The sequence below is a fragment of the Fulmarus glacialis genome, unplaced genomic scaffold (assembly GCF_000690835.1).
Source record: "Fulmarus glacialis isolate BGI_N327 unplaced genomic scaffold, ASM69083v1 scaffold5828, whole genome shotgun sequence".
Classification (NCBI taxonomy): Eukaryota; Metazoa; Chordata; class Aves; order Procellariiformes; family Procellariidae; genus Fulmarus; species Fulmarus glacialis.
The window spans coordinates 95,780-106,210 of record NW_009228833.1 but is presented as its reverse complement, the minus strand read 5'-3'; the positions used below and the strand labels follow the sequence as shown (position 1 = coordinate 106,210).

At 41.8% G+C, this 10,431-nt stretch overlaps 1 protein-coding gene across 1 annotated transcript in view; it reads left to right on the top strand.

Annotated features, from left to right (window-relative positions):
* Positions 1 to 657: 657 nt before the first annotated feature.
* SETBP1 (SET binding protein 1) overlaps positions 658 to 10,431 on the top strand; it is a gene marked incomplete at its 3' end in the record, with an annotated part of 105,550 nt that continues 95,776 nt past the window's right edge. Inside the window, exon 1 of the mRNA XM_009583610.1 lies at positions 658 to 735. Coding sequence (XP_009581905.1) covers positions 658 to 735 — 78 coding nt within the window. The remainder of the gene's footprint in view (positions 736 to 10,431) is intronic.

The window sequence follows — 10,431 nt, the reverse complement described above, 5'->3', positions numbered from 1 at the left end:
TGCGTAGCATATCCAAATTCCTCGAGTCTAGCCCTGTCGCTCAAGATGATGAGCCTGTCATCACGTTAGAAGTGTGCTCCGAGCCTCTTGGAGCAATGCTCAGCCCACATCTGAGGTGAGCAACGGTGGTGTTTAACATAGAGGCTTAACCACTTTAAATGCCCTCCCTTGCCAAGGGAAGGGGTGGGTGCCTCTGGTAGGTTCCTCAGCACAGGAAAGTCTGTCGTCGTCTTTCTATGGATCGCAGGGAGGGACATGTGTCCTAGATGTCCCAGTCACGTTCCCACTGCAAGATGGCTTGGATTGGTGGTGTTGGTTGACCTTGCATCACATACTAGCTAGGAAGCTTTGCAGTGCATTGGTAAGTAGATAGAGGATTCCTAAGTCAGAGTGAGTTTATCACTCTTTATATAATTGCAGAGAAGTCGAGTATGGCCATACAGCAAGTCTCGGTCCCTGCCAGTTGTCTGTTATCAGGCTACCTTCTCCTGGCCCATTATCTTCCTGGATAGTTACTCTTGAGTGCCCAACAGCTACTGCCATCCACCTAAGCAATGGCAGAGCAATCCTGGCATATCTCACTGGTTTGGATAAATTTGAATTTCGGAAGCTCTGTGAAGTAGAGGGGCTGTATAAACATGTGTCGTTGCAGACGCCATGCCCAGATTGGGTCTCCGCACCACTGATCCTGAAGATAGCAATATGTTGCCTATATCACTATGCATGCGCAGCCTGGTATGTGGAGCAGTAATGGTGCAACCAGATGGCACGGGAAGGAACGGGCTTGTCATTACTACGCGGCTCTTTTTGATTCTTCGCCTATGCAATTTGCAGGCTCCCGTGATACTGTACCACAGGCTGTTTAGCCATTCTTCGGTTCCCACTCGCTGCTGCAGAGAAATCTGATCCTCTCCAATTATGGGGGACATGATACTCTTGCCACATCCAGCTGTTGCTGACATGATGGTATGCGCGTTGCCTCAGCCAGTGGTGAATTTTCTGTCTGTAGCAGCTCCTCCCGGGGTGCCCATGGTAATACAGTGGTTGAGGTGAGTGTTAACCTGCTGCTTCCCTCGGAGGCACAAATCTTGCTGTGACAGAGTTTTCTGTGCAAAGGTTGCCTGGGGGAAAATCACTGTACGCTGACCTGAACTGTGGATACAGAGGAAACTTTGCACTTTTGGAGGCTACACATGCTTTCCCCTTGTAAAAATTCACGGTCCCATTAAGCAGAGACCTTTTAGTGCAGTTTCCTGTCCTGCGTGACACGCTCCTGCTGACATCAACAGGAGCTTCACTTGCAGCACAGGTACAGAAAATGCCTAAGGGGTCTCTCCAGCAGGAAATAAACATCTGAAGCTTTTAGGGTGACCTGCGAAACCTTGGCTCTGCAGTGACATTTGTTTTTCCCACTTTGCCAGAGCTCACTATGGTCTGATAGATTGTAAGAAGTGCAGAAATCTCTTTACATTTGTAACCCTAAAATCTTTTTTTTTTTTTTTTTCCTGAAAAGTCTTTTAATTTTGTTTCGTTTTAAACTGGGTTCATTCTCATTTTTAGCCATTGAGATTGTACCCTTCTCGCACCAAAAGGGAAAATTGGAAAAAGGTAGTGAGATTCGTTAGCTGGCTTGAGGATCCACTCCTCAAGCAGGACCACTCCTCTTCAAGGAGTAGTTCAAGAAGTTGATATCATGGAGATACCAACATCCTCATGGAGACATCAGCACCCTCATGGAGACACACACCACATGGAGACACACACCACCATTCAGACTTCTTTGTGACTTGAGATGCTTTCACATTGCTAACTGCTTTTCTGACTCAGGTGCATCATTGCTACCGTATTGTGGGAAACATTTACTAAGAGATAATAACAACTTTTATCCCACGATGGTGCATATGTCCTGTGAGGTGCTAACCGCATCTTGGGAGATGCAGAACATCTTCCATAGTCCAGGAGGTGCTTAACACTGTCTCATAATTCTCAGCTGATCGCCTTATATCCAGAGCCTCTGCTGCACCTGGAGGACAGAGCTGGGAGCAGTGGCAGAGAAACAAGAAAGATTTTATTTCATCATTAGATGAATGGGTTCGTATTCAGAACAGAAAGTTAACATTTATAATGAGGGTATAAGAATCTAAACTCTTTTCTGTTATTGCTAATGAAAGCTTGAATCAACAAAAGCCGTCCTTCATTCACCCAGGAAAGCCTCTTAGATACTGAGTAAATGAGTTGTTGTTTTTTAACTCTTGAGATTTATTAAACATTGGAACACAAGAACTGTTACACCAGTCAAAGTCTTATTATTGTCTTATTACGAGCTTCCACTTACTGACTGTAGCCAACACCAGATGCTTCAAAGGAGTATGCAAGAAACCACATAGTAGACAATAATAGTAGTTATAATTTGCTCATAAGAAAAATAGCTTCTTATCCACTGCCCCCGCTCAGTGTTTGGCTTATATCCTGAGACATGACAGTTTATATCTTATTACGCATACATATTTTAAAGTGATAGCAATTTGAAAAAGAAGGGACTGGAATTTGGGAGGTCTGAATGAGATTGCAGGATTATCCCCTGATGGGACGGGTGACATTGACCAAATGACATCATCTTTCTGCACCTCAGTTTCCCCACCTAAATGCCAGCAAAGATCTTGACACTCCTGAGGTTCCTGAGATCTGTGAACGAACACCGCAATAGAAGAGCAAGGGAAGGTTAAGTGAAAAATCAGACTTGTATCTTAAATGTGAGCAATTATTACAAGCAGTGCCTAAGATAGCGAGAAGTTAAACCAGTTCAAGAGAACACAATGTGCTGTTCTCTTTTTTGGATTGTGTACTCCAAGCACTTGGCAGTGCTTGTGTGCAAACTGATGGGTGTGCAATCAATTTGGCTGTTTCCCGCGTGCAGTCTCTTTGGTGCAAACCTTCCACTTCTTTGCATGGATCCTTCACTCGGCAGGGAGAGAAGTGCACTAAAAACTGAAAGAAAAAAATCCCCCAGGCAGTCACTTCTGATCATACTCTTCACTGTTATTATTTTAAAAAGAGGAACTCAGAAGTGCAAACAGAAAGTCCTTGTTCTGTTCGTCTTCCTGCAGCCGACTTGAGAAACTGTCTTTTGTCCTTCCTTCGCAACGAATGAAATCTGAAGACAAGAAGTGGGTTGCTCACCCCAGATTTTGTTTGAAGGTCACCTTGCAGTTCTCTGTGGTTCAGAGATGTTTTTATTATTCCTCTTTCAACCTTTTTTTTTTTTTGCCTTCTTCTTCCCCCCTTAAGCTAAATGACAAGTTATGAAACTTTGTGGTTTGGTTGTTCTTAATGTGAGTATTGAAAAATGATAATATACCGAATGCATGTGACGGCGCGTTCCCTCCTCCCGCTCCCAGCTCCCTCCCCGTCAGCTGCTGTGGCTCTTCATCGCGTTTAACCGCTCCCAGCTTTCAGAATATATTGGTTTCCGTTCTCAGACCTTCTTTGTCTTTTCTTGCAGCTGTTTGTTTTGCGGCGTGGTCAGTGTTTGCGGAATAGATCAGACCCACCTCTAAACTCTCTTCTTCTCTCTTCCCCCTCCTTGCCTCTGCAAAGGTCACATAGCTGCTGGGGTTTCTGCGCTCACACTGGGAGGTATCAGGAGGGAGAAAGGTAAACCATTAATAAAGGACGAGTGAAGCAAACTGCAGAGTAGCAGGCTCTGGTCCTACACCCTGTCAGAGGGCAGGAGATTCAAACTGAGCCTTGGAGATCTTTTTACGTGTATTTAGGAAGGCGGTGGATAAATGCTGCAACACGATCAAAAGCACCCACTTGCCATTTGAAATGGGAAGGGACATAGTAATGCTTCAAGCCTCTGTGTTTGGTTTGGGGGCTCTTTTGCCCTGATTTTAATGTGCCGGTGTCCAATTTGGGGGAGAAAAACAGCCTTTCCATAAAGCCTGTAATATCTTACCTCTGTTGTGAAAGGCAATGAGCACTCAGGTAGCACTTGAGAAGGGATACCCACAGTCTTCTGCGGTGGTACACCAAAAAGGTAATATTTTTATGTATATCCTCTTCTGGGCAAGGAGTTGCAAACTGAAAGTACAAATAAGCTTTTATGAAACAAGATTTTGCATGACAGCAGTTGTAGCTGGACAAAAACAATTTTAAAAGCCTAGGCTAAGCACAAGTTGTAGGCATGCCTTAATTTAGAGTTTCCCAGATTAGATTTCATCCCACTCCCGCGTAGTCGCTGCACCTAGAGAAAGGACACGGCGCTTCCAACAGCTGCCAGAATAGTATCAAATAGAAAATGCTTCTGCACCGGCGTGACTTGAGCGTAGTTTCCTTTGGAATATTCCGTTGTAAATTCACCAGCCCTTACAGAAACTGGTGGGAGAGTTAAATATCTGTTTCCTGCACGCATTAGTTTCTGCGCAAAACACAAGTGACTTTATAGATTTTTTTTTTTTCCTTTTGAATGGAATCTCCTGGGTTGGAGTGGGCCTTGTGTACTGCATTTCAGGTGAGAAATGTGCTTGCAGTCCTCCTTAGAAACTTCAGTTACTAAATATGCCACAGAATTATTCATATATTTCAGGGTAGTTCAGTAACCTGAAGTAATTTTGCTAGAGTATTTTTCCCTTTTCAGAATGGTTTCTAAATGCTGTCTGGCAGTTTACAGTCCCAGCCAGGAAAAGTATATATGGGACAAAGCAGTAAGTGCTTCTTGTAGTTTATAAGGTGCTACAAAATCTAATAAAAATAGAATAGAAATGTTAAATATTCATTATGCTCTTACAACCCTCCTGAGAGATGGCAAAAGGCACCAAAACATTTCATTCAATAGCATCTCGAATATATGCGTGCAGACTCTTGTTTCAACAACGTCAAAAACTGTGTGGCATCTCTAGTTCATCCACGGTAGTAATTTAGTATTATAAATCTTTACTGGAAAAAAAAATATATAAGCCCACATATACCCATTTCAGGTCCTTGTAGGATTAAAAAAAAAAGAAAAAGCAAAAAAGCAAATAGAAGTTAAGAGGGGGAACATCACCATATATGTGTTTATAAAATACTGCCTCTCTTGGCCTTGGCCTTTAGTTTTCACTTGCAGACAGTACTGCTCCCGTCTGAGTGCTACATATTCTATATGATCAATAATAAAGTGGTGTGCCATCAAAAAACATAATAGTATACATGCCGGCAGTCCAGGTACTCCTTTTAGAATAATTGTGACAGCAAAAACCATGAAATATGGGCATCTGATGGACTGGCTAATCCCTTTGAATATTCCTAAAGAAGCGAACAAAGGGAAAACAAAACCCCAAAGAAATAAAACTAAAGTCTCTATCAGTAGTCCCAGGAGATAAAGTCTTATCCTAAGAACAGTGACCACTGTAACCCAGTCCATGAATCACGGCACTTAAGCCTGAAGAGTCACATTCCATGTTGACACAGACCTTCAGTAGTCCCATTAAATGTAATGGGGTTGCACAAGATGTAAATCACTGTAAAATATGAACCCTGATCTAATTTCTTTCTCTGAGATGAATTACTTCAAAGCCATTGTTTCTTAATTCCTTCCCCTCTAAAATCCTAGTAAAACAGAATTTTTGAAAGAAAATTATTTTAACTACCAGTACTCTTCAAAGAAAAGCTGCTGTTAGCTCTCTATGCATTTTCAAATTAGACTTTAAAACACAGGAGGAGGCTTCTTGTTTGAGACTTTAGGCCAGCAGTGGGGTTTATTGGACAACGTACTCACAGCTGGACATATTTTATCAGTGAACTAAATAGGCAAGTACAATATATGTGTGTATATATTGGAGTATACTGGAAAGTAATATGTGTGTTGTGGTGAAGAACTAGTGTTCCTTTGCGTTATTTCCATGGTAATTAGAAGGCAAATGACCCTTCCGATGGCAAAACTGAATTATGCTTGCGAATATTTGGTAGGGACCATTGTACCTATTGCAGAGGGTGGCTTCAATGGTCTGAAAGGTCCTTCCAAATGTAATATTTATGACTCAGTGCGTGGTGGATTTCAAGCTATTAACAGGAAAGGATAACACCAATTCTTGCAACAACCTGTATACATGTCTCTGTATGACGAATAGGAATGAAACACAGTAAATCTACTTGTCTTTGCCTTTTTATTACTTCATCTGCTGTTCCTAGAAAGAGCTCCTTTTACCTACCCAGCACCAAACATAACAATTTAAAAAAAAGAAATGCCCTTCAAATCTTGACCATCTTATTTGTACACACATAGACATAAAATTGCAATGAGCATCATTCTGCCTTGTACAAATGAGATTTTTTAAAACATATTAAACAGTCACAGAGCTTATGTTTTTTAAATAGATCACAAAGTTGGGGGCTTTGTAACACCACATAAAGGGTTATCTACATTTCATAGTTCGATACCACTTGCATCTAAAGATACTATGGTAGTTTTTTTCCATGCAGAAGGTTGCCCTAGGTCACCGCTGAAGGCATTAAATATTGGACCATCACATTTTCCCTTACTGAGCCCTTCATAAATGACCACATGGTAACTGAGGCACATGGTATTATGGGGATGGTGGGTCAGATATCCCCGTGCTACTGAAAAAGCACTAAATGTCCTCAGTGCTGTTTAAAACTATCCAAAAATAGTTCATCTGTAACATAGGTGGATAATCAGAATATGTGTGCTGGGTGGTGGTTTACAGATTTCATCAGTATGTATTTGGGATGACTTGCATAACTGATTCATGGCTTCATCACCTATGATTAATGTGCTATAAAGTTACAGGAATGAAAACCTCTCACAGGCACTCGGTGAGTGGGGCCTGCGGAAAAGAGCAGTATGTGACCATGTAATTACAGTCTGTACCATTAATCTGTTTGCAGAAATGGACTGAATTGAGGTCACGCTCACAAACTCATCAAGTCATGAGATCTTGCAGGTTCTCGTCTTTGCCAGTGTACTGTTTTTATGACGAGCTTTTATGTCATTTATTATATATACTTATTATATAGCTTATATAAACTAACGTGATTACTTAAAAGTTCACGTGTAAAAATTTGGGGAAATATTGACAGGTAGTACGCAGTTCCTCATGCATGCTAGTTTGCTCTTCTTGTATGAGTGATACTATTTCAACTGCTTTTATGATGTCATTGCCCTTTCCTTTAGTCCTCAGGTGCAAGGGGTTAAAGCAGTTAATTCAGTTAAACATGTGTGTCTCCCCTGTATTCAGACAGTCTGAGAAGACCTGAACTAACCCACACCCTTGTTGTGGTAGGCGCTGTGAGAGATGGGTCCTGCTCCTCGGAGCTTATAGGCTAAAGCCAAAACAGGGGTACGCAGCAAGAGAAGGGAAGGATTATTATTTCTCTCCTTTTTGGACAGAAAGCCACAGCACTTAGGACAACATTTTGCAAAGTCTCATCATCTTCTGAGAATGCTGGTTTTATCCTTTGACTGCAGCCATAGCCCACGGATCTCTAGAGCACAAGTTAGGTTTTTCATTGGCCTTATCACCCTATGGAAGTGCTTCTTTTTCTCTCTTACTGACCACAGAAATGCCTCTGGGTGACCACTGACTATGTTCCTAAATCAGGCATCTTGACTAGTGAGTGAGCCCAGCTCCTATCAAATCCACTCTTAAATGCCTAAATAGGAGCTGACCTCTTCTGGTGTTTTGGCTGGTAATGATCAAGTTCCTTGATCAAAGAGGGTATAAGAGAATAAGAGGAAATAAGAGGTCTTCTAAATACCTATCCAGTGTCTTAATCACAAAACCTTCTTTCCTCTGAATAAGCTTTTTCTTATCCTCTGGACTTGATTTTCCAGTAGATTAAATATGCTTCTTTATCAATACTTTAACAGCACTTCCCAGTAGTAGATCCGCTCTGACTGGGAGCAACAGTTCACTGACTCATAGTGGAGATTCCTTCATTTTCCCTTGACGGGGACGGTGATAGCTAACATAGGACTGCTTTAAACTTTTAAGTATTTAAAGTATTGCAAGCACACGAGAGAAGGTGGGAAAGGGACAGTGGTAGTGAGAAGAAAGCCGCACGCTAGCTCAGAGTCAAGAGCCCCCTCTCTGATTTCAGATAGCTCCAAAGGACTGCCCTACCCTACTCGGAAGAAAGGCTAATCCCTGGGATCATTATATTCACAATCCTGCCTTGTGATCTTTATAAATCTCTCTCTGAACACAGAGGATGAGCATCCTAGTGGGATTGTCAAAACGCTTTTTTGTACGAATGCTTGGTTCAAAAGGAAACAGAGCACTGTGAAGTGTCCATGAAGAAGCAACCGTCTGAAGGTTTGCCTTATGAAAGATTAACTTGCATCCTACAGGTTTTTTTTGTTTTTATTTTTCCCCACAAAGGGTGTTTTTAATGGCTCATGTTTTAAATGCACACTGTTTAATTATTTATGCATCCTGAGCCGTATTTTCTGTATTTGGAACTTTTGCAGTGGCACTAACCTTTTTATTTCATACCACTGAAAGCCCACGCTGCACTGTGTACAAAACAGCACCTAAAGGTCCCCTGGAAAATGCATGCAGCAAGTGTGTAAGGCCTGTTTAAACGTGTGTGTGAGGTGGGTTGGTTGTTTGATTGCTTTGACTGGTAAGTCAGGCGGTGTGGCAAACCTAGCAGTATCCTGGCAAAATGGTTTCAGACCCAGTGCAAAAATTAAATTTTACTATGTGTATAAGGTTTTAATTATATCTTCAAAAGAAGTATCTTCAGATGGGTTTGCTAATGCATGTCTCCTGAAAATGATATATGGATAGGAGTGGTTTTAAAAGCACTTGAAGCCAAGCAAAAGAATAAGGAGAGAAGAATCACAGGAGTCTGGAGCGTTGCTAACAAGTCTCATGCTATCTAAGATTGATTCTTGCTACAGGCTTTGATAATGCAAACACAGACCATGCCCTGGGTTAACGTGCCTACATTTCTAATGCAAGGAAAGTCAGGAGTGGGATCTTTATAAGGTGCTTACCTCTGGTAGAGAGTTATAAATGTGGGCTCATATGCACATCATCGAAGTGCTGATCCAGCAGCTCAGTGTAGTTACTGAATTCCACCCTTGCTTGACATTAAATATCCTTGGTTTTGCCCCTTACGACCATCAGAGATTTCTCAGACCTGTATCAGAGTAGCCTTGTTTTGATTTTGTGCAATAAAATTCTGCAAACAGCAGAAACTCCAGGATTACTGCAGAAACATGGAAGGGAAGAATGGGAAAGATGTAGAGAGATCACCTTGATGTCTCCCTTCCTATCATTGCACAATTTTTCCCTGCAGCATTTTCTCCATTCCCTATTATTTTTTCTAGTCCTACGTATTCAAAAAACGGGTTTCCTGGTGCATTTGTAGGCTACCTTATAACTTAATACTTCTCGCTGTCAGCAGGTTCTAATATTAAGCCTGAATTTCCTTTCATTTCATCCCTTTCTTCCTATTTGTGTTGTGAAAAGCCAGCCGCCTCTTCAGCTGTTGATAACACAGCGCCGGGACTGAGACGGGGAGTTCTGCTCAGCCTTTTGGCATTCAATGGGCATTTTACAATGGAGACTATACCGATCTTATCGATTACACCTGCACTTGAACATAAAGATTAGCTTAAAGGATAGATGCCTTCAGTGTTCAGTGTTGGCCCCCTGGGGAGGGAAAGTTTCTAGATCAAGTCAAATTTGATTTTATCTGAGAGTATATTGCAATCAGACATCGTCCCTTTTCCATCTGCAAAGTAATCTGCAGAATCTGGGCAAGTTTTCTCCAAGGGAGATGTCATGGCCTATTGCGAAATAACTCTTCATTTTCCAAAACACTCTTGTAGCTCAATCTTTCCCATACATGGAGTCCCCTCTCCACGGCACACAGCAGTAATGATACCCACTCTGTATATAGTGTCTGTGGGATTTTTTTAATTTTTAAAAATTTTTTCTTTTACAAGAAAATGTGATCAGGCATTTTGAAAGCACTGGTGTTTATTCCAAGAGAAATCCATCCAAGACAAGTGAACCGTCAACACCTACTTCTCAATAAACAACTGTCAGGGTTTTGAGTAAATGAGGGCTGCGTGTGTGGGTGTGTGTGTCTGTTGGTTATTTAATTACTCCATGAGTCTCCTCGTATCCCTAGTAACCTCCATGTTTTCATTTGAGCTACACCATAGCTTTGCAGTTATTTTCCCTAAACCGTTGCTGGTTCTGAGACAAGATTGTTAGACAGCAGCCTGGCTTTGTTTGCTGCCCATGTTACTGTAGCGTGGGCAGAAAATTTAAACAGGCACCTATGACCCTTCTTCTGTGCTTCAGAAGGGATTTTGTGCTGCTCTGATGCCTCTTAGGTTCCCTCACTAACTGCTGCATTAAGCCTTGCTCTCCTGAAAGGGCCAAACTTCTTTCCTATCAGGATATATTGGTT